General features: G+C 48.4%; 12 protein-coding genes across 12 annotated transcripts, besides 2 other annotated features; 7 read left to right on the top strand and 5 right to left on the bottom strand.

Moving 5' to 3' along the window:
- Nucleotides 1-160: 160 nt before the first annotated feature.
- UA08_03234 (putative alpha-glucuronidase A) lies at nt 161-2,656 on the top strand (the record flags this gene model as incomplete). The annotated part of the gene is made up of 1 exon (XM_020265512.1): nt 161-2,656. The coding sequence occupies one exon, from the start codon at nt 161-163 to the stop codon at nt 2,654-2,656; it is 2,496 nt and encodes an 831-aa protein (XP_020121463.1).
- A 953-nt stretch (nt 2,657-3,609) lies between these two features.
- Nucleotides 3,610-3,899, bottom strand: UA08_03233 (hypothetical protein; the record flags this gene model as incomplete). The annotated part of the gene is made up of 2 exons (XM_020265511.1): nt 3,610-3,751; nt 3,819-3,899. Coding segments are annotated over 2 exons (223 nt in total), but the record flags the coding sequence as incomplete, so codon positions are not given.
- A 910-nt stretch (nt 3,900-4,809) lies between these two features.
- Nucleotides 4,810-4,961: a repeat region (Identified by RepeatMasker using a combination of RepBase library and repeat library created with RepeatScout).
- A 232-nt stretch (nt 4,962-5,193) lies between these two features.
- Nucleotides 5,194-6,911, top strand: UA08_03232 (hypothetical protein; the record flags this gene model as incomplete). The annotated part of the gene is made up of 4 exons (XM_020265509.1): nt 5,194-5,491; nt 5,539-5,664; nt 5,731-5,799; nt 5,854-6,911. 4 exons carry the CDS (start codon nt 5,194-5,196, stop codon nt 6,909-6,911), a joined length of 1,551 nt encoding a protein of 516 aa, XP_020121461.1.
- A 519-nt stretch (nt 6,912-7,430) lies between these two features.
- On the top strand, nt 7,431-8,352 carry UA08_03231 (hypothetical protein; the record flags this gene model as incomplete). The annotated part of the gene is made up of 3 exons (XM_020265508.1): nt 7,431-7,480; nt 7,535-7,920; nt 7,991-8,352. 3 exons carry the CDS (start codon nt 7,431-7,433, stop codon nt 8,350-8,352), a joined length of 798 nt encoding a protein of 265 aa, XP_020121460.1.
- A 199-nt stretch (nt 8,353-8,551) lies between these two features.
- On the top strand, nt 8,552-9,128 carry UA08_03230 (hypothetical protein; the record flags this gene model as incomplete). The annotated part of the gene is made up of 4 exons (XM_020265507.1): nt 8,552-8,675; nt 8,744-8,779; nt 8,891-9,006; nt 9,075-9,128. The coding sequence occupies 4 exons, from the start codon at nt 8,552-8,554 to the stop codon at nt 9,126-9,128; spliced, it is 330 nt and encodes a 109-aa protein (XP_020121459.1).
- An 847-nt stretch (nt 9,129-9,975) lies between these two features.
- On the bottom strand, nt 9,976-10,716 carry UA08_03229 (hypothetical protein; the record flags this gene model as incomplete). Its single annotated transcript, XM_020265506.1, has 1 exon — nt 9,976-10,716. The coding sequence occupies one exon, from the start codon at nt 10,714-10,716 to the stop codon at nt 9,976-9,978; it is 741 nt and encodes a 246-aa protein (XP_020121458.1).
- A 1,779-nt stretch (nt 10,717-12,495) lies between these two features.
- On the top strand, nt 12,496-13,672 carry UA08_03228 (hypothetical protein; the record flags this gene model as incomplete). The annotated part of the gene is made up of 2 exons (XM_020265505.1): nt 12,496-13,418; nt 13,480-13,672. The coding sequence occupies 2 exons, from the start codon at nt 12,496-12,498 to the stop codon at nt 13,670-13,672; spliced, it is 1,116 nt and encodes a 371-aa protein (XP_020121013.1).
- A 280-nt stretch (nt 13,673-13,952) lies between these two features.
- On the bottom strand, nt 13,953-15,631 carry UA08_03227 (hypothetical protein; the record flags this gene model as incomplete). The annotated part of the gene is made up of 2 exons (XM_020265504.1): nt 13,953-15,529; nt 15,589-15,631. The coding sequence occupies 2 exons, from the start codon at nt 15,629-15,631 to the stop codon at nt 13,953-13,955; spliced, it is 1,620 nt and encodes a 539-aa protein (XP_020121014.1).
- Nucleotides 15,632-19,137: 3,506 nt separating this feature from the next.
- On the bottom strand, nt 19,138-20,294 carry UA08_03226 (hypothetical protein; the record flags this gene model as incomplete). The annotated part of the gene is made up of 2 exons (XM_020265503.1): nt 19,138-19,478; nt 20,090-20,294. The coding sequence occupies 2 exons, from the start codon at nt 20,292-20,294 to the stop codon at nt 19,138-19,140; spliced, it is 546 nt and encodes a 181-aa protein (XP_020121017.1).
- A 740-nt stretch (nt 20,295-21,034) lies between these two features.
- Nucleotides 21,035-21,080: a repeat region (Identified by RepeatMasker using a combination of RepBase library and repeat library created with RepeatScout).
- A 439-nt stretch (nt 21,081-21,519) lies between these two features.
- On the top strand, nt 21,520-22,329 carry UA08_03225 (hypothetical protein; the record flags this gene model as incomplete). The annotated part of the gene is made up of 2 exons (XM_020265502.1): nt 21,520-21,568; nt 21,671-22,329. 2 exons carry the CDS (start codon nt 21,520-21,522, stop codon nt 22,327-22,329), a joined length of 708 nt encoding a protein of 235 aa, XP_020121018.1.
- Nucleotides 22,330-22,863: 534 nt separating this feature from the next.
- On the top strand, nt 22,864-23,537 carry UA08_03224 (hypothetical protein; the record flags this gene model as incomplete). Its single annotated transcript, XM_020265501.1, has 2 exons — nt 22,864-22,956; nt 23,019-23,537. 2 exons carry the CDS (start codon nt 22,864-22,866, stop codon nt 23,535-23,537), a joined length of 612 nt encoding a protein of 203 aa, XP_020121015.1.
- A 198-nt stretch (nt 23,538-23,735) lies between these two features.
- Nucleotides 23,736-25,454, bottom strand: UA08_03223 (Phosphatidylinositol N-acetylglucosaminyltransferase gpi3 subunit; the record flags this gene model as incomplete). The annotated part of the gene is made up of 5 exons (XM_020265500.1): nt 23,736-24,744; nt 24,812-25,200; nt 25,263-25,297; nt 25,353-25,384; nt 25,438-25,454. The coding sequence occupies 5 exons, from the start codon at nt 25,452-25,454 to the stop codon at nt 23,736-23,738; spliced, it is 1,482 nt and encodes a 493-aa protein (XP_020121016.1).
- Between the last annotated feature and the right edge of the window lie 129 nt (nt 25,455-25,583).

Here is a 25,583-nt window from a genome sequence, read left to right as displayed (position 1 = left end):
TTGGGGTTTACCGACTGCTATGTAGATGCCATTACGCGGAATAGCTGTGATTTATAGCCCGAGGCCTCCTGCATAGATCCGATGTTTTCCAGCAGATACCATCCGCTCAGATATTAATCTCTCTCATAGGCATTTTTCCGTGGCTTTTCCTTTCTCCAACATGCCTCCAGACGAGAGCGGTATCGATGGCTGGCTGCGGTATGCCCCGTTGTCGCCTGAAATGGCATCGAATTTCACACAGTATACAAGTATAATTGCGTTAGGTAACGATGAGACGAGCCCTGTGCTCACCGCCGCCAAAGAGCTCCAGGATGGTCTGAACAAAATCCTTAAGCAACGGGCTAATCTTAGCTATGATCTCGCTACCAGCACCGATGTAGCGGATGTAATAGTTGTTGGGACAATCCACAACTTCTCCCACGCTGGTGGCGATGTCGGACATATTCCACCGTTGAAAGAAGACGGTTTTTGGCTTGACAGGAGCCAAAATAATAGTGTCCAAATTCTGGGACAAAACGACCGTGGTGCACTGTATGGTGCCTTTGAGTTCCTAATGTTGCTCGCTCAGGGCAAACCATGCCCCTTTGGCTACGTTTCCAACCCCAGTGCCCCCATCCGGTGGATTAATCAGTGGGACAACTTGGACGGTAGTATAGAACGGGGGTACGCTGGGCCATCAATTTTCTTCGAGAACATGGCTATTCAGGACGACTTGACCCGCGTCTCGCAGTACGCTCGACTCATGGCCTCGGTCCGACTGAACGGCATCATCGTCAATAATGTCAACTCACATCATGACCTGCTCAGTCCAAGGAACTTGGCAGGCCTTGGTCGGGTTGCAGATGCAATGCGTCCATGGGGTGTGCATATTGGCGTGGCACTCTTTTTTGACACCCCTAAGAGTCTAGCTGGGCTGTCTACCTCTGACCCGTTAGACCCTGATGTAATTGCATTTTGGGATCGGATTACTGCTCAACTATACCAACATGTGCCGGACCTCATCGGATATCTCATCAAAGCCAACTCCGAAGGTCAGCCGGGGCCCCTGACATACGGCCGTACCTTGGCTGAGGGCGCAAATCTTTTTGCAGACGCTCTTAAACGCTACGGCGATGGCGTTGTCGTCTATCGGGCCTTTGTATATAATCACCACTTAGACGAATCCGACTGGAAAAATGACAGAGCAAATGCAGCGGTCGAGTATTTTGAAGACATGGATACGCAGTTTGCGGATAACGTGTTGATTCAGATCAAATATGGACCGATTGATTTCCAGGTGCGCGAACCGGTCTCCCCGTTGTTTTGCCACCTGCGAAAGACGTCGGCGATCATCGAGTTCCAGGTAACTCAAGAATATCTCGGTCAGCAGAGCCATGTCTGCTATCTCCCCCCTCTCTGGAGGACTATCTTAGACTTCGATCTTCGAATCGATGGAAAGCCTTCGCCTGTTCGAGAACTCCTGTCCGGTGAACGCTTTAAGTGGAAGCGAAGTGGTTATGCCGCCGTTGTAAACGTTGGTAGCGATTCAACATGGCTTGGGAGTCATCTAGCTATGTCTAACTTGTACGCCTACGGAAGATATGCCTGGAACCCGAGGAGTGATGAAGTAGCCGTCATTCAAGACTGGATTCGATTGACCTTCAGCTCCCATCCGACTGTTGTCAATGTAGTAACCGGTATCTCGATGGAGTCCTGGCCAACTTACGAGAACTATTCAGGGAATCTCGGCATACAAACCCTATGTGATATTGTCAAAACTTGCCACTATGGTCCTAGTCCGGCAGCAATGGATAATAATGGCTGGGGACAGTGGACACGAGCTGATGCACATGGCATTGGCATGGACCGCACCGTCGCTACCGGGACTGGATATTCGGGCCAATATCCACGCGAGGTCTCGCAAATATTTGAGAAAATCGAGAGCACACCTGACAATCTACTCCTCTGGTTTCACCATGTGCCGTACACGCACCATCTGAAGTCGGGCAAGACCGTCATTCAGCACTTTTACGATGCCCACTATGAAGGTGCTGCAAATGTACAGACTTTTGCACCGAGATGGGAGGCCCTCTCCGGACTCATTGATGACGCGCGCTTCAAGCACGTCTTATTCCGTCTCAAATATCAGGCAGGCCACTCACTTGTGTGGCGTGACTCGATCAACCAGTTCTACCTTGCCAAGTGCGGCATTGCTGACAAGCATGGCCGTGTTGGACACCACCCATGGCGTATAGAAGCTGAAGCAATGGATCTGACTGGGTACACCGTTGTTCCCATCGCGCCATTCGAGGCGGCATCCGGGAGCAAGGCCATCATCACGACGACGAGCGATAAACCAGGTATTGCTAAATGCAACTTACCTTTTGACTCGGGTGTCTACAACATTGCAGTTAACTACTATGACCACCTCGGCGGTACAGCGCAGTATAAGCTGTTTGTCGGTGGCCGGTTGATTGGAGAATGGGCAGGTGATTTGAGCAAAGTGCTGTTGCACGACTTTTCAGACCTACGTGATGGCCACTCTGCAACACGGATTACATTTGACTCCGTGCAAGTGAAAAAGGGGGATATTCTTGAGGTTGTAGGAACGCCAGATGGGACTGAGCTGGCACCAATAGACTACATTTCTGTCTTGCCTAGAGGGGTAATAGACTGACTTGAAGATCTTTTAGTCTTCTACTAAATAGCCATACAGCATACTTTTCATTGCCGGATCAATTAACTGTCAGGTTTTTTTTTTTTTTTCCTACTTATTTAGAACGTATATGATCCAAGCGCACATTTCATCCTTTTGGCCGCCATCTAAATACATTACTCCCGCTATAAGAAGTATAAGAACGTGTATAATATCTTCCTCATACAGCCTCGTATACGGGATCAACCCTTCTGGGCTATTGTAGCAAGGCTGTCGGCCCCTAAATCATAATTGATGTTTGGACTGGTATATTTGTGCAACCTTGTCACGTATGCTATTATATCATTCTCAGCCTTGTGAGACTGAGCCTTGAGCTTCTCAACTTTTCACTTCTAGGTTATTTGACAATTACGGCAAATACTTCAGGGTGCCACCAAAATTTGTAAGTCATTCTTTATCCCCCATACCTGGGAGGTATAATTATTCCTTCGATAGCACGGCAAAAGATTTCTTTCCTCACCTTTACCAGAACGCCGCAAAAGTTTGAATGAAGTTTTCGAACACTCATTCAAGTGAAAAAGAGAGCTCCCTTACCGACTTTGATACAGATGTCGATAGTCTGGACACAGAAGAGGGTCAAGAAATCAACTTGTCGAGCAATGAGATATCCGAGCAGGAATTACAGCCTAGTGTCGTCACGGACAAGCCCTCCAATCAACAAATTGCACAGATTTTATCTTCCAAGTATGTCGAGTATTTGGACAATGGATCAAATGTTATAAAACGGCTCCATGAGTAGACTGGGATAAGTATACCGCGGGTGCTTATAGTAAGCTCAGAGGCTTTGCTCTCTAGCAAAGCCTAGAGATGCTCCGTAGTCTTTAGTAACTTTCCATTGTTGTTCAATAGACTTGAATTTGATGTCATCAACGGCACTCCGCTTGTTTCAAAACTCCCATACCATCTTATTAAGGCTACGATCTTGTATCATGTTCGGTGGTGGCGGCGATGGCGGCTCTTTTGACCTCTCGACCAAATCCCCAACTCACCCACAACATCTCATCCCAGGTGTCCTTTTCAGTCGCAAGCGCGATTTTCCTGAAGTTCACGAGAAAGCTACACAATAAAATGATAAGCATCGTAGGGAAGGTTTCAATAAATGCACGGAATTTGCATGACTTACATTTTCTTACTGGCATGATCCCAAAGCAGGTCGGTGCCTAAATAACCTCCGGTTGGGACAATACCGCAGCTCACACACTCCCTAACAGCCATGAGTAGGCCAAAAAAAAAAATAAAATAAAAAGGGTGAAAGCTCACATATTTGTACGCATCTTGGAAAGCTAGACGGATTTCATCACGGTCATCTTTTGAAAGCTCCCAGTAGTCGTCATCACTAAGAAGAATTCCAGGAAGTTTCTCTGTCACTAGATAGACCATAAAGCCTCCAGGAAAAATTCCTGAATCATCCTGCGTTTCTCATTTCCAGTTGATAAGCGGTGGTCTTGATTTACATCCCAGTTTTGTCAAAGTAATCAAAGCCTCTTGTTCATTTATTTGAGCATCGTGCTGCCCTTGTTCAGCCCTGATATTAGGCGATGAAAATTCCGAGCCTACTTATGGGATCCTAGTATTTTGGTATCAGAATATACAAATATGATCAGGGTCTGTGTACGAACTGCATATAGATTTTCATGAGCACAGATTCACTGGGATCCTCAAGATTGACACAGTCGAACAGAGCAATCGCCATCATAGGCACTCGTCCCACACACTCCCATACTTTTTCGCTGGATGTATTTCTCATCCAACTAGTTCACTATCTGCCACTGCTTGGAGAGAGAGAGAGATCTCGTCACCATAGAATTTCTTAAAATCCAGCGATCATGTCTATCCAACACCGAGTATGGAAAAATTTCCGTCAGCCATTTCCACCGAAACTGAGTCTAGAAAGAAAGATTGAGATCAAAGAGAGGCCTGACTATGACATGAGGTAATCATCAAACATATGTACAGTAACTAGCTGGTTAACTACCAAAATAAAATTTCAGTTCTAACCCATTGATATTGAGCATAGTCCTGTTTCATGAGACGGTCCTCTGATCATTACTCCTCATACAACTGGTCACATAAAAGCCACATACCAAGTGTCAATTCTTGACTTTGATCGTGCAACTTGGATATATTGATATATATCTCTGATCCTGACTTCCTTGCCTCCTCTCCGAGGGCTTGTTCATTGATTTATAAAGCTCAAAAAATATCTAAAATAGGTCTAAAGCAAAAATATTAGAGATATATAATCCAGAAGAAAACTATCAACAGCCCTCCCAATACCTCAACTTCAAGTCTTGGAACGTCCAATCAGAGAGCACGGTGCGCCCCGCCACAAGTCTCGTTCTGATTGGCCAATCGACAATGACGATTGAGACGCGACTTCAAGGACAGCAGCTGCTTGCGCTCGCCATCAAACCTCGACTGGCAGTCATTCTCTGTGCCTCGCTTGCCCCCAATACGACTGGTTGACTGCGTCTATCCTGCAACAAGCTACATCCTCGATGGCAGCCTCATCCGGGCGAGCACATCAAGCGACAACGGGCAATCCCGACACGGCCCCCCAAACGTTCGATAAGATTCCAGACGTCGATTCGAATCCGGGACTGCGTGAATCCAGCTCGTCGGCGCAGAGGAACACGTCTACAGACTCTATCAGCGTTTCGCATGGGTTGATAAGACGGCACCCTGCTCCCGGCGAGGATGAGTCGCAGAAAAGCAAACTACCGCCCGAGAAGGTGTTCTCCATCCAGCTGGGCTCTGAGTTATTCCGGCTATCGGGGGCGTCAATAGCTTCGGACGGTCAGTCAGATATACTTGAGTGCAGAGTGATACTGACAAGCCTAGAGCGCCGTCATATTTCTCCAAGTTTTTCGAGGCTCAACTTGAGAAGACCGAGCCCAATGACCCTATCAGAACGCTTTATATAGACCGGGATCCCGAAATATTTCGCGAAATTTGTAGGCATCTCCAAGGTTGGTAGCTAGCAACCGCTGCGTGATTGATTATTCATGCTGCTTCAGCGTACTAATAAGCTACAGGATACCACGTCCAGCCTCGAGACGGCACGCAGTTTGTGAGGCTGTATACCGACGCACAATTCTATAGTCGTACGTGTTTGCCTAGCGTCTGTCTAACAAGCCAGCTGAACTCACAGTCTACAGTCCCCCGGCTGATCTCACAACTATTCGAGACGGATGTTCCTTGTCAGATTGGCGATCGGAATTTCCAGATCTCTAGAGATATCTTCTCGGGACCAGGTGACTCGCCGAACTTCTTCTCGCTCGGGTTCTCTATTATTTTCGCGACGCCGTCCGACGTCTTCCCGGGACTCGACAAAAGCGGTCTTCTACGGCCCCCTTCGGTGGTTCCCCCAAGTATTCCGAGTCGGTCGGCAGATATCTTTGCTCAATTGTTACACCTTCTTAGAGGATATCCTCTTCACATCAAGAACGAAGCGCACCGAGCAGAGCTCCTGCGGGATTGCAGATATCTTCACTTGCGGGGCGCTGAGCAGAAGCTGATTCCTCACGACATTAGCTTCAACCCCGAGCGGGGACGCAGCGAGATTGTTATTCGATTAGAAGATATCCGCCAATCGGGCATTCAATTTGTCCCCGACAAGGTGTCGCCGCTTGACAACGCTCCCCCCTCTGGATGGGTGCACTATGCGCGACCATTTGTCGACGAGAATGCCTACGAACTAATTGTAGAGATTGGGGGACAGGGCATGATGGTCGATTTGGAGTCCATGCGGGCTGACTTGAACGGATTGACAAAGGCGCGCGTAAGCAGCCTAGTGCAGGTCATCGCAAACAAACTGAACTTGCCCAACAAAGCGCCACTAGGCTTGATGATGATGGCCGGCGGTGCCAGCAAAACCGGTGCTAGTCCCGGTCATTCGCCTCTGAGCGAAGATCGACCAAAAGTCAAGATCGGATCGGATGCGGCTGTCACTATTGACGGAGAGTCAGAGGTTATCACTACGCCTGGCGAGTCTGGCTCAACCACTGCCACTTCAAACACAGGCCGTCCAGCCAAGCGGAAACGAGAGGAGGAAAGCAGCGCCTCTGGTCAGTGGATGATTCACAGAGGGCAATGGCGGCTACGGATCCAGCCGGATGCTTCAACGGGCCACTTGGAGATTATTTTCACAGCAGTCAAACTTGACGTGTCAACGAGCCAAAGAGCACGGAATCGGAAGCGCGCGTTTCTGGTCTGATGTTGGACAGCAGCACCGAGAATGCTCACTGCCCATGTATAATCGAAATATGAATGGCTTCCAACCAGGCACCATGAACACGTAAGTAGATAGGATGAAGCTGAACAATAGTCCGTGCTACGATCGTCCAGGACTGATCGATCGGAAGTCCGTAGCTACAAGCGATAGTCAGTACCTTGCGTAACCCCATAAGAGAATGTCGTAGGAAATGAGATTCAAAAATTGACCCTTTTCAACTTAGAAAAAAGGACCTCGGCATCCTTACGTAATCGCATCACCGCTCCGGCGCAGTTACCGCATTCGGCGAGAACCCTCACTAAGCGTGTTTGTGTTTCTCTCACGTGAGATCAGCGTCGTTGGGGCCGAGATCGAAGCTGGCTGTGTAGCTATAAATAAACCTGGCCTAGGCATATCCCTGATATCATCGTCGATATATATATATGTATATAGTGTGAGAAGTCGATTCACAGCCCGAAGAACTGATAGAGAAGAAAAAGAGCAACCTTAACATTCTGGAAAATGGCATCAACAACAAAACCAGACTCCGACGTTAAGGTCACTCTTTACTGGTAGGCCTACGTCCGCTTCCCATTGTACTTATACAAAACTCACACCACACACAGGCTAGAGCGATCGCGAGCTCAATCCATCGTCTGGATCCTCGAAGCTCTCTCCGTGCCCTACGAACTGAAAACATTCAAAAGAACCGCCGAACAACTGGCACCCCCCGAACTCCTCGCTATCCACCCGCTGGGGAAATCACCAGTGATTAGCGTGGAGCGTCCCGAGTACTCGAAGCCGCTGGTTGTGGCCGAGTCGGCCGTAATTGTTGAGTATCTGCTCGATCATTTCGGCGGCGAAGAAAAAGGGCTGGCCCCCAAGCGATTTGCAAGCGAGGAAGATGCCGCCAAGAACCTGGAGACAGAGACCTGGCTGAGGTATAGATATTATATGTATTATATTGAAGGGAGCTTGATGCCGCAATTGGTGTTTTCTTTGATTGTTGATGGTGGGTCTTTTTTTTCATTCTTTTGTTTTTTGGTTCATACATATACAAATGCTAAACTTGATTCCTACAGGCGTCCGCAAGGCCCCCGTCCCATTCTTCATCAAGCCCATCACGCGTACAGTGGCCGACAAAATCCAGAGCAGTTGGCTGGACAAGCAGTTTGCAGTGCATTTCCCATTCCTAGAAAGCCAACTCAAGACCGCCCCCGGCACAAGTGAGACAGAGAAAGGGGGACTGTGTGGGCCTCAATTCACTGCCGCCGATATTCTGATGAGTTTCCCCATCATGGCGGCTACGCAGAAGGGGGTGATTACCAAGGATAAGTTCCCTGAGATTGTGGCTTTTGCCGAGCGTATTGCAAAGGATCCGGGGTATCAGAACGCTGTGAAGAAGATTGAGGAGATCGAGGGGAAGCCATATGTTGTAGCGTGATGTGGTTGCGATATTATGGATAATTTTCTTTACGAAGACTCATTCCTCTCACCTATTGTAATACTAATTTCCATCTCAACTACGAATATCAAGAATCTTGCAGAAATGTCGAAATCTGTTGATGGCGTCGAATTATCAATTACGTAGTCCTCGCCTCAGGCATCCAAGTGTTAACTAACCAAGTGCGGGCTAGCGCATGATGGTCTTGGCAACGAACCTCCCTCATCATCGGCAACCGCAAGCCTTCAATTCAACACCACAACTCGCATTTAATCCAGCCATTCTGCCCATTGCCGTCGTCACAATGGCTGGCCCAAGCAAATGTACGTTACTCACGACCGACACCACGTTCCTTGCACCTACAAAGCGACACATACTAACACAATGACAGCTCTCGTCCTCGATCCTGCTCTGCAGAAGTACTACGGTAAATAAATTCTCCCTCGGCCTTGCACGCTATTCTGTCAAGAGACATATAATTCTACGACACGAAAGAAGGGAAAAAAAGAAGTCTATAATACTAAACCGCTGGACACAGAACTCAACGCAAATCGCTACAAATACTTCCGCTGGACACCGCGAAATGCATGGCTGACTTTGCTCTACGTTGGCATTGTGCCGAGTATCGTTGGCTACATCGCAATCAAGACGGAGGTGAGTTGAGTCGGCGCATGTCAATTTGTTGGGTGTATGGGACAGGCTAATTGTGATATGATGGTTAGGGAAAATATGATCTCAGAGGAAAGAGGCGAGGCGACACCATTGTTGAATTTTAGGTTGGGGTTGTCTTGATGAAATGACCTGTTTCTCTGTGCGATCGGTCGGGATTTCTATTTTATTCAGGAAATATTTAGGCGGGCGTCGAGGTAACAAACCGTCTGCTTGAAGCTGAGAGGCATGTTAAATACTCCCACTTAAAGATTCCTGCCGCAATCGACTACTGCGCGGGAATTCATTCACGGCTACGATGCTCGATGAGATTTGGTCGCTTTTGTTCGCTCACGTCCAATCGAGAGTTTCATTATGTGTGAAGTAAGGCTTCGCAACATGTACCTGTATATACCATGCTTGAAATGATATTTTTCTCAATTAAATCTATTCCCTGTTCCTATCTATCTTCACTCTTCAGAGATAGCACAATGAACTCTGGAATAAACTTGATCTTGCATATCAAATAGTATTGGAATCGCTAATTAGTAAACTACAAAGGCCATCCTTTTCGTAATTGAATCACGTACACGGCGTGCAGGAATATAAACGTCCTGCTCCGTACTGAGATGACATGGCATCTGGGTGATTGAGCACTCAGCGGGCTTCGGATCGCAGTTTAAAAAAAACGACAGTTGAATGGCACAAGCCCTGTCGTCAATGGAGAAGTGCCCTTTAAACCCCGAAGCCTGCTTGTCTCGCTTAGACAAAAAAAAAAACCGCCTTGAAGCTGTTTTATGCGAGCTTGAGCACTGACGATATCCCGTCCTCATCCAGGCCAGAAAAGATGATTGAAGTGCGTAGCAACACCTTTTCCGTATCGGTTGTTCGCTGTAAGAAAGTCCCAGACTGTAAGAGACTGCCTGGCACTTGACATTGATATCGGTTTGAATGAATGAGCTTAGCGAATTTATTCTAGTATGGACCTCGGCGTCTGCCCCATCCACCGCCTCGTTCTTCTGGAACTCGCTCGCCCCTCTTCCAATCCCCGCTTGGAATCCCATGTCCGGGTGGTCCTCGCCCGGCTCCTCCAGGACCTCGTCTACCACCCCCGTTGTCGCGAGGCGGACCAAACGCCCTCATGCCACTACCAATAGGCCCCCCCGGAGGACCTCTCCCCCCTTGCACCGCCGGCGCAACGCTGCCATCATCGAGCGGCGGCAAAATCGCAACATCCACATAATCGCCCACTACGAATCGGGCATCCGCCAGCGTCTTGTCTGCATCGTCTAAACCAGAGACGTCCTTCTGAACTAATCGCCGTCTTGCGCCGTCCATCATGCGTTCATCATTCCCGTTGTTCTGTGCTATCGGAGACGACTGCCCCATGATAACGCTTCCTATGTCTTTGGAGAGATATCGTCCTCGTCCCTCGGTCGCTGCGCCGCGTGTGTCGGGATAAATCAATCGGAAGCATAGCCTTGTGCCAGCCTGGGGGTTGGGCAGTTGCGATGGCAATGCGCTAGCCAGTAGATTCGAGAGCTCGCGTAGCGTGCATGATTGCCATGTGTATATTTCGAGGTGTGGAGGAAGATGGCTTGTGCTGTTGGGCCCGGTAGGCGTAGGGATAGGGAAGTCTGTGAGAGCGTGGTAGTTGTTCTGGCGATAGAATAGCTTAAGATGGAAGGGGACTGTCGTTTCTCTGTTGATGGCCATGTTCGTCGCGCAGGGAGTAGTGATGTGAAGGAATGAATTATTTTGCTGCGTCAGTTCTGTTCCCTATCCCATTCGCTCGTCAACGTCACTTTTTAGCGTCTTGGCATATGTTCTCTGCTGTGATTGGCCAGGAAGTTTGAACCCGTTAGTATTGGCCAATAACAGCGGAAGCTAAGCAACCCTAATGCCAAGATCTTAGGGTCCTTCCTAATTAGGCAGCGCGAATAATCATGACACGCGTTGTTTCATTTTTGGATTTTGATATATCCATTATCTTCACCAAGATCCCACAAAAGATTGTGGCGGTAATCCTCACACATCTTTCAAGGCCAGATCAGATCTACTTCGCACTTACCTGCAAATCTTTTTATAACTACTACATCCGCTCATTCCTAGCAACGCAGGGCATTCAAGTGGATCTTTCCCGGCTCATCCCAGCTAAACGACGTGAAGCACAACTATATCGAAACACAGATGTTCGGAATGAGCCATGGATCCAGCTATTAAAACAACTCGACGTTGGAAGTATTGCTGTGGATGCTGGAGAGTCCACCAACGCTCTGCATGGCGTCGCCCATGGCTGATACCAACAACGCCGACAGAAGAATCCTGCATGCCATACGCAGGTACACAGGATATCTGTCCTTGCCTGACAATCACATACCCCGATAAAATCCATCTGATCAACGTTTTGGAGAGCGTCAGAAACAGAGAATCGACCACTCGCGCATACTATGACAACAAAATTCTGCATCGTCCGGTGGCCGACTTGGGTCCAACATATGTCGGTCACCGATGTATTTTGACAGATAGGCATCCTCTAGCACATGTCAGAATCCACGCTCTAATTGACTGGGATAGAGGCGGGGAGAGGTTACAAGTACGAAGTCGATACACATTCAGCGATGCAACGAAATACAAGCAATTCCTCCAAAGACAGAATAACAGCAGCAGCAACAAATCCTCCACGTCACAGGCCGCGCAATGGGCGCCTTCGGCTATTCGAGCTTCTCTTATGTGCCTACATAAGAGAACAAGGAAATGGCTCAGGCAATTTCTCAAAGAAAGTGGAATTGTTTTGTCGGACTTCTCTCTCATATATATGCACGTCGGAAACAACCAAAAGTGTCACTGTAGTAAGACAAAGAAAGGAGAGCCCAGATCGTATGACGGCCTGTCCATCTTCGTTAAACAACTCATGGGAGGGATTAAGTGGCTGGGTAAAACCTGGAGACGGGACTTGGAATTGTTCCTAGGCGGATTCGACGAACTCTCAGCCGACATGCCATTTGGCCCTGTCACTTTCGCCGATGGTTGTTCATAAATACCTTGGGAGTAGATTCTGGGGGTGTCGATAGTAGAAACTAGTAGCTAGTAAGCATGAAGTTAACCGTGCGTTAGTTAGGCTTGCGACGATGTCTCTGGCGACAGAACAACATAATCCATTTACAATTTTCCAAGTCAAGAGAGGATCTCGTCGCTCAAAAGGTGAATGAACCGTTTTTGCTAGTGTTCGTGCCTGCACTCTCCTTGTTGAAGATTTCACGGACACGACACGAGCTGCTGAAGAAGGGTAGGTACATACATAACTATATGTAGTTCCGAGTGGAGACTTTTTGGAGGTGCCGCTTTCCTTTCGCATTTCTCTAGCTTCAACTTCAAGGACCACGCATTCAGCGTTGCTGCCGTAATTAGCTACGATTTCTATCTTATTGCATTTGATCTTTTTTTTTTTTTATTCATCTCCATATAGCATCGCTTTGGCGACCTCTACCCACCATGGACTTCGCATCTCTCATGGCCAAGGAGATCTCCAAAGCCAAACCCAGCGACGCCCCCAAAGATAAAGACAATCAAACTAGCAGCAGCAGCAGCAAATATATGCGCCGCGCCGACGTCGAAGCAGCTCGTGTCGCCGCATACAAAGCCGAACAAGAAGCCCTCGAGCGCCAACGCGAAGAAAAAGCCGCACTTAAGCGCAAACACGAAGAAGAGGAAGCCGAACGGCGACGAGACCGCGAGGAAAAGAAGCGCAAACTCGCCGAAGAATCGAAAAAGAAAAGAGAAGCCGAAGAAGAAGCAGCCGAGCGACAACGAAGGAAGAAACTGGGATTACCAGAGCTGCCACCGCAGCAGCAGCAGCAACAACGGTCGAGTGAAGAAGGGACGCCGGTGCCGGAAGGTGAAGATATCAGCGAGGAGGACTTGATTGCAAAGCTGAGAGAAATGGCTGAGCCGGCGATATTATTTGGCGAAACGCACAAAGCTCGACTAAAGCGTTACCGACGACTGGTCCAGCGCTCTCTGACACCGCAACTGTCCAAGGGCCCAATCCCGACCACACTGGAGCTGGTGCCAGAGAAGGATATGAAGATACCGGCCAAGGCGCCTAAGCCTAGTGACCAGGAAGCCAGGGCTTTCCTGTTCCGACAGCTTGCTTCCTATTTCACCATGGTTCTGGAAGAGTGGGAAATTGCGCTGGCCAAGCGAGACATATCTGTCAAAGAAAGCTTTGCAGGTCGTCAGGCGTATAATGCCATGGTGCAGAGTCGAGAGAACATGAGGCCGCTTTTCAAGAAGTTTGAAGGCGGCGATATCGACGAAACGGTCTTGGAGGCGATTGTTGAGATTGTCCACTGTGCTCAGGAGAGGAGATACGTTGACGCTAACGATGGATATTTGCGACTGAGTATTGGAAAAGCGTAAGTCTACCTCTCAGATCTGTGATGATGAAAAGGATGACCACTAATAATCCTCTAACAGAGCATGGCCAATTGGTGTTACTATGGTTGGTATCCACGAACGTTCGGCACGAGAAAAACTGCACGAAAGCGACAACAAGGCACATATTATGTCTGATGAAAGCACGAGGAAATATCTACAAAGTATAAAAAGGTGCCTGAGCTTTGCGCAAGTGCGGTGGCCGCCGGATGATCAATTGCAGCTGATGGGCTAGTGGCCTAGTCCGTTATCAAAATAAAATATATATACGACCAAATTCTACTCTCCAAGTAATACGGGAAGCCAGTTTTTTTTTTTTTTTTCTTTTTTTTGTGAATGAACACATAAATTTATTATTTTCATATTGATGTATGTCTTTGGTTCGATGTATATTCTAGAACGAAGAAAAAAAAAAATATATATATATATATATATATATAATTCTACAACGCACTTCCATATGCTGTCTAATAGCGGCAGATAAACAGTAGTCTGCCAGGCCAAAAGTCAATTGACTAAAAAAGCAAGCTGTAAATAGAACTCCACCAGGTGCGTTTGGAGGGAGATTCTAATGCCGGAAAACCAACCGCGGACTGAGCATTATTTGTCGAACCAGGCCTCTGAGCATGTCCATCGACACCATTCATGAGCGCATCACGACCTCCTGCTGGGGTTCCGGCGGGTTGTTTTGGCGTACAGGTGCCACTATTGCCACCTGATGCTGAGATCAATGACTGCGCAGCATACACACAGCCGCCATACGCGAATCTAATAAGAGAGTCACCTGTCAGACTGCCAATGACAAAGACATCAGGCGCGACTTCGAGGTCCTCCATAACTTTGGTTCGGAGGGTTTTCGCGGATATCGTAGCGTCATCCGAAACCTCTGCGTCCTTCATGACCTCTTCACGTAATGCCGAGTCAAGGTAGCTGAGAGAACCTCTTCGGCCGATTCCATACGATAATCCACAGACAGCACGAGAAAACCTTGTCCCGTCTTTCAGTACGAATGTCACGATAGCGTGGTCACCATTGAGTTCCACGCTTTCGATGGCGCAATTTGGCAGGCCTTCGTAGAGGTCGTTCCAATTCCGGCTCTCAAGGAACGGGATCGAAGCTAGCCGTCGAGTCTTGGGTCTGTTTCCAGAACCTGGCGAAGAGGAGGACGACGATGAGAGGATAGCTCGCTTCATGAGACGGTATATGGCTGCATACTCGGGGTAGGCCTGTTGATGACAGCTCTTCAATGGGGAGGGCCGGCCATCCGGGTTCCAAAGGAAGACATGGAGGATGGGTTGGCCAGCAGGGGCCGATATGATGGCATCTGCGGCCGTGAATCCCGATCCAACCACTAACAGCGGGAACTTGCAAGACGAATCGGCCCTGGGAAGTCTCGTTAAAGGCGCTAATATGGACGGTGGCTGGATCAAGTGAGAGAATATGCCTGTAGCCAGAACAAGATGCTTGCAGCGAATGCGATGTGATGATATATAAAACCCACCGCCACTCATGCGCTGAACCCCGTCGGCGTTTATATTGTTCCTAAAAGAGTTCCCAATACCAGTCTCCACAGGGTATGCCTGTAGATATTCAGCCAGCTGTCTTCGGCTTGGACGAGTGAAAGGCGCCAGTTCCCGTCCGGTAGTTTTGCGATAATGATCGGCGAAAGTGTAGCCGGGCAAGGACAGCATGCCGGCGTAGCTCAATGTCTCAATGTCCCAGCTGACGTTCACTGGGTCCTCCATGGCCCAGAGGCCGCCGGCACTGGGCGCATTGCCAATGACCAAATGCGGCACTGCGCGCTGCGGCTTAAACAGCCATCGCAGGTTCGTCACGTCTCCGGAGTCGTCGACTTCGCCGTAGGGCCGTACCAGCGAGTCCAGCAGGACATTGATCGGGAGCGCCTGAGTGGAATACGACAGCGACGAAGCGGCAAAATGGTGAGTCAGGAGATCAAGGTCTGGCCGAAGCAGGCACGTCGAGTCCCTGAGCTTAGCGTGCAACAGGGAATCGGGATGCGGGGTGTCTGGCACGTAGTACGGAATGTGACCGTGCAAGATGTACGACAGGATCATGGAAGACGGTCCATTGCCTAGCACAGAGCGCAGTTAGCAGACGCATTGAGGCGTATCAAGCGCATAATAACCGTACCGATGATCACGGTGTCGATGTCTGTGTCTGTGTCTGGCGACATCGTGGGGATGGCTTCATGCGGGGGAACGGAAGAATCCCCGCGCGCTCTACGGGCTGACAGGAATCGCTGCTCTGAGGCGAGCGTAGATATACATGATTCGATTCGAAGAAGAGCGAAGCCAAACAAGCATGCTCTACCTTTGGGGGGAGAACAGAGGGAAGAAAAGAAGACAGAGAGAAAATGTGGACGCAGGCCCTGATCGCGCAAAGCGGAGAACGAAAAGGTTACAGTACTTCACCGCCTCCTGCACCCTACCTGGGTGGAGCGTCTGAGTTGCTGAGATAAACACGAACCATATTTCCCCTGCCAGGCAGGGTTTTCCTTTTTCAACTGCCGCCGCTTTTGTGAGGGCGCGCACGGTCCTGCTCAATGAGTAGATTTCAGTCTGGACTCACGCTCACTGAGCTGAGGCCGGTTGATTAATATTCGGTGTTACATTTGGGAGTACTACGACTAGCTTTTTGACGTTTTACAATGACATCGCCGTTGCCCTCCCTGCTAAACTGTTCAATACCTCGTTGCTGCCGAGCTTCGATAACGACCTCCATACTTCGTTCGTACTCTCCGCTTAATAGAAAGTCAGTACATTTCAGCTCCTAAGGTAGAGGTGGAGGATCACTTACTCACATTTCGTGCTATTTTGAACATCGTTGCTGCTTGTGTCAGGGCTGTAGGTTATGCTGATGGTTGGAGGCGTGCAAATTGCGGTGGTCTCATGGATAAAAATGGAGATATCGTCCAATAGCAACGATGGCCAGAATTTGAAAGGAAACCAGTGAATCATAAACTCAGATACAGCATGGTGATACACTGATACGTCTTCGCTCTGGCTACGGTTTTGTCCGCATTGCCCAGGTGCTACCACGTGGAGGCGCGAAGTCCGATTTCAGCACCCTCACCCCCACCCCCCTGCCCCCTTCCATTGATACAAACTTACGGCTGGGTCCGCCTAGGACACCCTGAAGCGTTCGGCCTACGGCCTACTGATCACCAACATGCCCCTACTTGAAACCTTCCCCGTGAAGAATGATCAATAGCTCCCACCATCCCCGTCTCTCCATCTCTCCATGTCCACTTCACTGAGGTCTATCGTGGTGATTCAATATGTGCAGCATGCGACGATGTACGGTCGCCACGTCTACCTTCAAATCGAGTGGGCTGTTGTTGGGGAACATGTTGACCGCGCGATTCAACCGGTTGCTCCAAGAATAAAAACGCACATAGCGCCCAATCGCCACGATTCCATACATAGGACCCTTCCGGCTCTTCCTAGTGGGCATATACCGGTTCAGTTGTCTTAGGCCTTCCTCCCATGCTGATTCTTGGCTTGCGCGCTCTGCCCTTTTGCATTGTGTGATCAAGAATGCCCGTCTTTGCCATCGAGCCCCTGGTGCGCTGTCACGGTGCCAGAACTGGGAATCAATGTCCGCGAATCCCCTAACTACCTTCATCTCAAAGCGGTGATCGTAGCCGTGAACGCCAGGAAAGTAATGATTGAAGACCAGATTCATCATTCCCGTAGCCACGCCCTCAGCTTTAGCCCTGGTCATTGACTGATATATAGGCTCAAAAGCCAATACATCGAAGTATCGAGAGCGCTGATGCGGCGCGATATGCTGCCGTTGCTGTGGCACATTTTGTGCTTGCGCAGCCTGTGCAGCTTGTGCAGCCGCTGCATCTCTTTCTGAAATTCGTTGGCTCCGCTCAATGGGAAGTCAGCATATTTCAGTGCAGAAAGCAGAAATGGCTTACTCTTGGGGGCATTTTGAATCTCGAAACTGCGTGTGTTACGGAGGTTGTGAGTGATGATGATGACTTGGAGGAGTGCATAATTCAACTGTGGAAAATTCGATCCTAAGAAGCGAGAGGTCAAACGAAAAAGATACACGTGAGGTCAAGATTATGAACACCCATTATGGGCTAGACCTTGCTAATGAAACAGGGAGACAAACGGACAACGAATGAAGGAACTCGATGGGTACCTCTCCCCAACCTCCCTCGAAAGTCTCTTCAAAGTTTTACTGATAAACAAATCTAGGCCTTCCATATAATGTTGCCAGTAACCTGTCGTTCAAATTTCTTGTGTGTGATCTAGTGCAACGCATGCTATGAGAAGTAGAATGTTGAGGCTGAAACCATGAACAGTACTACACGTCAACCAAACAAGAGAACTATCATCTTGATTTTGTGACTACATACTACCTTGACTTGTCATGTATGACTTGTTGTTTTTATTGGGCTGAGTGAATATGTGATCCCTTTACTTGACTCAAAAGGTAGCTCGGCGAGTCCCTAACCAATATCTCCCATTGTAACGCTTAGAGGTATTCTGAAGCGAGAACTACTAACAAGGAGCGTAAGCAACAGCATGGTACTAAGTCGGCCTAGAAGGTTAGGAATCTTGTAAATATGAAGAGGTCATAATCATTAGCTTGAACACAGACGGCGGGGTGTCGTGTGGTTGATATCTTTAGCTTAATAAACGTGCAGCACCAGAAGGATGCAGTCATGCTTATCTTCGCACAAATAATATTGGGAATCAAACGCTAGCAGGTAAAGCATGATGATATGCTTCGTAGTTTTCATCTACAATGAGCTGTTGAAGAAGATGCTAGTTTGAGATTGGCTTTTCTTCTCTTCTCTCTCTTTTTTTTACTGTGCAGAGCATTCGTTCGTCAACCACTTTCAAGATTATTCTTCGATATTTAGCGTCCTGGCATTTGCCTTCTTCCTCTTAGAAGTCAAAGAATTGGCCCCTAAGTGAATCACACGACATAGTAGACGACTCGACGCTCGCATTCGATGTTGAGAGCTCCTGTGCTGTACGCAGGGAGGCCTTAGGCAGATAAACAACAGCTCCTGGTGAGTGGTTCCCGATGTGGTCTAGCGCCAAATGATCTCACGTGTCGCGAGACCTCGCCTCTAGACACTTTACACTTTCTTCTACATTCTCGATAACATATCTTCGCAATGAATAAATGGGGATCAGGATGGAAGAGGCTCGGCCGTGCTGGAGCCAGAACACTTCATTTCTCATGGCTGATTGTATCGCTGGGACCCACCTACGCATTGTCTACCCAAGGGAAAGTTGCAGGTGGTTGCAATGATTAACGAATGGCTTTCCTGTTGAGGGAGCAGATTTGGTATCATGAAAGACGGGTACCGCCGTCGCTGATCGAGAATCACCATCGTCTATTCGCAACAAGACATTCTATAGAAGACTTTAGGCCTCAGCTTTACACCCCTGACTTTCACCGATGGAGGAATTCAATATTCAATATTTACTTGGACAATTGGCGAACTCGCTTCTTCTTTTGACATGATATTTGCTTTGCAGAACGGCAACATGAAATGCGGAGATGGGCTCTTTGTTTTTTCAATCACAATCCATGAATGTTAACGGGTACGCCCTTTGCAAATAAGGTCCCCAGCAAGTCAGATATGGATATATTTGAACTGCAGCGCAATCTGAATCTAGACAATATTTCTTGTACGCGGGCAACCAACTAAAACTCATCTTCCCACATTGGTATGTCCATCTCGCGAACCTGATCCACAATCTCCTCCAGGCTTGGAACATTTCTTTCTTTCAAGTTTTTCAATAAGATTGGCTTGATTTCATCACGCAGAATCCCAAGGACACGGTGACGAGCCTCAAAATCGGCACCTCCCTGAATTCTCTCCAACGCCATGCACAGATATCGCCAATCCACATCTGGGAAAAGCGCAACTTCATCCATCTCCACGAGATTCCGAGAAGCACGCTGGCGCCAATACCTACTATCTGCAACGCTGAATGTCCCTAAGGCAAATTCCAATTTTTTAATCTCCCTGTATTCCAGAAGATCTAATATCAGATATAGTAGCTCAACGGGCAAGTTTGAAATTGCCTTGGAATAAGAATGTGTTAAAGGTTGTCGTTTCCGATATACTGCTTCTCTCCTTTTTGTATGTCTATTGTCGTAACTGCGAGCAATGACTTCTTGGACCCTAGTAATTCTATAGGGATCGAATTTCCTTTCTGCGTATTGGTGTTCCCGACAATAGTGTGTGAAAGCAAAATTTTGCAAAATAATAGCGGCAAATAGCTCCAAATTGTTGTTTTCGATAGAAGAGCCCAGTTCCCATAGGGCTAACTTCCAACAACCCATGTGTATTGGAAAAGGTAGTTGTTGCCAATTATAATCTCTTTCAAACCAATTATTAGACGACTGAAGGAAAGCGTTCGTATCATAGGCTATAGTAAAATGCTCTCTCTCTGCCTTTGTCGCTCTTTAAACAGATCCAATAACAGCCTTGCTGTAATTATTTGCGGCTGCATTTGATCTGGCCTGTGAATTATAGTGTCCTATACCGGATATCACCAGTTTTTCCTCAGCAGGATTGTACCATACTAGATGATGCGTTACTAGGTACTTGCTCGCGTGCGGACTCAAACAAAGGCTCGGTAGCACTTACTTAGACGGTACAGAGAAACCCAGTGGTCAATATTCTTATTTCTAAAGACTTTCGCCTCAAGGTCTCTTGCCTCCATGAAGATTACTTGTCGTTTGCGCTTAAACTTGACCCACTTTTTATCTTCCGTATATATATCGTCCATAAACATTTGTTCCTGTAAGAATCGATAACCAAGTAGGCCCTGGCAAATTAGACAAAGAGCCATTGTCTTGTAGAAGACGACTAATGTAAACTAGGTATCAAATGGAGGACCCCGGTGATTAAAGAAGTCCAGTCTCAAAATGGATCCATGGCTCTAGCTTCGCCGAATATGTCATCATGATATGTCAATATATGTAGGACCTTGGAGCTATTCCTGCGAAGCTCTGGAATCTTGCCCAATGCCTTCGTAGGTAAGAAGCGGCTGATGCGCAGTTGGGTTAATACTAACAATATAATCTTCTATGAATTATCTTAGTAGTGTATGAGAGGATTTGAGCAATCCATTGTCTGTCAAATATGATAGGGAGATATTCCATCGTAGATTAATTCTGTGGCAATCACGGCACTAGTGATGGCCGTATTTTCTGTGTTGACCGACTTGGATAGAGTAAAGAGCATCGTGTCAGTTGAAGCAGCGAATAAATGATGGAAAGCTGATGTATGGGGCGGTGAAAATCTATTGAAAAGGGTGGGAAAGAAGTGATGAAAACACTGGTAAAAGCTTAACAGGCCACGTGATGAATAATGCTACTAAAACATCACATATGATATGAATATGAGTTACAGTATTATTTGCATGAGTGTTTATCTGAGATAATGAGCATTTATGCAGAGATCATGATATGGCGTTCTGTACATAGTGGATGGAATTCATGTAAAATTATGGGGTGTGAAAGTCACCAAAGGCACTGATAATGCCTAATACTTTTTTTCCTAGAAGGCAGCGTTGGTTTCGTAACAATGGTGGATTACATGCTCTATTCGGAATAGCGGTCATAATCCGCTGTCAGCTGCAAAGCGTTCCTCGTCAAGTATCTGAGATGCACTGACAATCTTGAAGCCGCTAGTGGGAAAGGGCATGGGGTGCAAGGGAGCCTTTCGAAATGCGTTTCTAGTCCATCTGAGGAGAGTAGCCATGATGGCTGGAGAGGAGCCAGGTGGAAGAGACCAATTTAGGGGTAAATATATCAACCCTAAGTTTAACCCTAACGCACTATATGATTGGCTAGATGATAGCCCTACGGCTAGTTAAAGGAACAAGGTGGGCCGGCGGCCTGAACTGCCCTCACTTCCAAGAACTTCAACACTTCGACTGTGATTGAACCATTGAACTCTCCCCTCGTCAGTCCAGCACAGATAGTCGATCCGGACTGACACGCGCAGGCAGACACGCAGACTTTCGCGGATGCCCCCATCATGCTCTCCGTGGGCGGCCCGCAAACATAAACATGTACCATCTTGCCAAGTCGCTTTATCTATATGCCACCAGCAAGGAGGGTGAGTTCATACTTTCAGCATACAAATATTTCTTGACAATTCCGGGATATAAACTGGCAGAACTTAAATTCAAATTTCTTCGCTAACCGCGGCCTCTGCCAGAATACTCGGTACTCCTACTCGGCCTCGACAACGCAGGTAAAACAACGCTACTTTCGCAAATCAAGGCCCTCTACCTTCCACAGCCTGATGGCGCACCTCCACCCAATGTTGGGCGCACAGTCCCCACCGTGGGACAGAACGTCGCTACCATCCCCTTACAAGACATGTACCTGAAGATCTGGGACGTTGGCGGGCAGACCACCATGCGCGGCCTCTGGCAAAGCTACTATTCCAGCTGCCATGCAATCATATTTGTGGTCGACAGCACGGACGTCGGCGAAGGACTGGAAGACTTCGCGTCTGGAGCGGCCGTCGGAGCCGCCTCGGGTGGTGACAACAACGGCGTCAACGGGGCGTCGCACGGCCGCCTGGGCGAATGCAAACAGGTCCTGGAATCGGTGCTCCAGAACGCGGATGTCGCTGGTGTGCCGATTTTGGTGCTGGCGAACAAACAGGACCGAGAGGACTGTGTGGAAGTCGTGCGGATCAAGGAAGGGTTCGTTCGGCAGGTCTTCGAGGGCGAGAAGGGCGCCGGCGTACGCGACAGTCGAGTGCTTCCGCTGAGTGCTCTGCTGGGCACCGGCGTTCGCGAGGCTGTGGAATGGGTGCAAAGTCGAGTGAAGTGGAACAAGGAGGGGCGTCCTCCGGTTATGCGATGAACTTAATGTTTACATACCTGCTTTGTTCGTTTGGCGCCTTTATAATATGTGTTTTACGTGGCTTCGATTTTGAATGTTTACTCGAGATACCAATGAATTTAGACTTGCTTTATTACTAGACGAACAGGCTCTATCTGTAAACTGCGTGAAATTCCATGAATCGATATCAATCAAGCATGACGTCAGAAATATTCCTTCGAACATACATCGTTGGACGCGCCTAAGGACCGGAGCAGATCAGAATGACAGAATAGCAGCCCCACGATTTAGCTAAATTAGTCATTCATCTGCCAGCCAATTCGACCATGCAAAGCCTTGTAGGTTGCATCAAACAGCTTGTGCAAAAGGAGTGGATGAAATCAGTCCGTTATCTCAGCTTGACGTCACGCCGGATGATGCTATATGGAAGAAGCCCTAAAACGCAAAAATATAAGGTGCAGGTGGCCAACTCGTCTCTTCGTACCAGATTATACTTCATCTCACTCATCACTTACCTACTTGTTTTTTCTACATCAAACAATACCTTCTTACAAAATGGCCGGCCGCTCAAACCAAACCGTCGACGCTACCAACCAGCAATTCTTCCACCCCGACCCTCCTCGTCAAGTTCCCCAGGCCGCAAAATGGGTAAGTGAGAGCCTAGAAATCCAAGCGTGAGAGACTCATGCTAACAAATATCTCGATTGCAGCACCAGCCAGGCGTACCAGCCAGCGCAGCTGATCGTGCCCCCGAGTTCCGCGCACAAACCCTGCCTGCTGGCTCAGCTCCAGCCAGCAACTCCTACCAACCAAACCCCATCAGCGAAGTACCGGGACAAGCCAACAATGAGGACACTCTGCGTGCCCACGGCAAGGAGAGCGTATTCACCAAGCCCCTCGATACCTTTCCCGGCGCCACCTCAGCGGACGTGAACAAGGGCCTCGGAAAGCCCATGCAGGGACAGACCAGTAACGAATTACGACATGATGGGAACCACCAACGTAAACATCATGGTTCCGGATATGAGGCCCACGGTGCCACTGGCCATCCCAAGCATACCGAGCACTCCATCGGTGATTCGCAAAAGGTTGATCCTCGTTATACTGCTGGTCAGCGTGGTCTGGATCGTGAAGAGGCCCAGTCGGGTCGCCATGGTGATAAAGGCGCTCTTGGTGCAGAAGATATTCCTCCTCAACCTGCTGAAACAGTAGCCCGTGAGCGTGATTAGATAGAGAAACGAAAAAAAGATAAAAAACAAAAGGGTTAAAATGATTTGTATTATACAGCTGGAATGCATGGGAGGCGGTTGATATTAGCAATCGATGTGTAAATTAATTGATCTGTGATCTCCAATAACAAGATATACAAGCAAAACAAACAAGGGTATCATATAGTAAATTGACAAGATTTTGTAAGAAGTGTCGACTTAAGCACTGGCGCGAAGACGATCCCGAGTACTTCGCGTCATAATGCCCTTGGTGGCTGCCGCTGCGTCTGGATGTGGGACGGGTTTCTTGGGCCAGCTGCGAGCAAGATCGATGTTTGCCCGGGGCCAGAGCATCTCCAAAAACACGTACAGTAAATAATCAATCACCACGCACATGCAGAATAGCTTACCAGCCCATATACCACACCCATAGTAGCGCTTCAGCCGGTCGATCAACACGAAGCTTCGCGTGCGGCCACAAACCGCGTCCCAGCCAGCATCTGGATAATGCCCGTAAAATTCCAGCTCGCTGATGGCACCCGAGATCCCATTGTATACCCGTTCAGTACGGCGAGCGACGTCGGTCCAGGAGTACATCATTTTCACCTGGTCGTGGAATCGTTCTGTGCGCACTTTGTTGGATCGAAGCGCGGCAATCGCCTTTCCAGTAGCCAGGACGAGATCGTCTTCCTCCGGCTTTGCAAACGTCGTCATGTGCTGTGGTAGCACCTCTGGTATTCCACCGACGCGCGTGCACACTACGTAAAGACCGCAGCTTGCCGCTTCAACCAATACAGTTCCGAATGCTTCTGTCAAACTGGGATGCAGATAAATATCGCCCTGGACCATCACATCCCGCACTTCTTCATGTCGCACGGGGCCGAGCATCTCCACTTTATCTTGCAACATGTTGCGTTCGAGCATTTGCTCCAAGTCAATTGCCTTGGGCCCCGATCCTCCAATGATAAATCGCACATTTGGATGCGATGTTAGGATTCGAGGAATGGCTGCTATAAGAAGGTCGATACCCTTGTTGTAGAAGAGTCGAGAGATCACTACAATGGTGATTGTGTCGTTGGGACCGATGATGCGGGGAGCAGGATGCGGCGCTGAACCACCTTCTCCAGATTGATATGACAAGGGTCGGAAGTTTTCTGCAACGACAGCATTCGGTATGACCGACACCATCAAGGGATCTAGAGATGCTCGTAGGACTGTGTTCTCCTTGCTATATTTCCGTTATTACCATTCCTTTTGACACACGGCTCGAAACCTGAGGGGAAAAGGTTACACACCAAGTATGGCTAACACATATAACGTGGTCCACATCGCTGAGAATGAACTTCAAGAGTTTGTTTGTAAGGATCGAGCCTGCATCGGCGAAACCGAATAACGAATGGTCCGTAAAAACAGTCCGTAAACCCATCGTGCGCGCGTGCAAAATCGCTTCACAGCAGAAGCTGCTTAAACTAGCATGCCCATGCACGATCTGGATCTGCTCTCGAACGACGATGTTGCGGAATATTGGAAAAAAGGAGAAGAGTGTCGGCATTGTTGCTTCGCGGTATATAACGAGGAAAGGAACATGATAAACCTTGAGGCCATTTGTGAGATATCGCACCCCGGTCCGGCCTTTGTAGGCATGAGTGATGATAATGACCTTGTGGCCGCGGTCAATGAGTTTCTGTGTAGTTTTAATGAGACGGCGTTCGATCTGTTGAGGCACGGGACATGGAGAATAGCTACCGTTGACAACTGGTAAATGTGGCTTTCAACTCCGCCTATACACGGGATTAGAAAATGACCATGGAATATTCTGTGATCGTGATGACAAACCTGGCTGTGGGAAGAAAAAGTCGCTGACCATACTGTCGACCGATTAGCGCATGCAACGTACAAGCTGGACTATTGCGACGCTTACGCAATATTGTAAGGCATCTCGGTAGCTATTCAAAAACCTGGCGCGCTCCAGACGAGCGAGCCAGAGCTGGAAATCGATTAGATCATCTCAGCCTGGGTTGAAATTGGATGTTCGACAGCCATCTTGTGGATGATCGCCAAACAATT

The sequence above is a fragment of the Talaromyces atroroseus genome, assembly GCF_001907595.1.
Source record: "Talaromyces atroroseus strain IBT 11181 chromosome Unknown scaffold_3, whole genome shotgun sequence".
NCBI lineage: Eukaryota > Fungi > Ascomycota > Eurotiomycetes > Eurotiales > Trichocomaceae > Talaromyces > Talaromyces atroroseus.
Note: the sequence above shows the minus strand (reverse complement) of the source record. Positions and strands in the feature narration are given on the sequence as shown.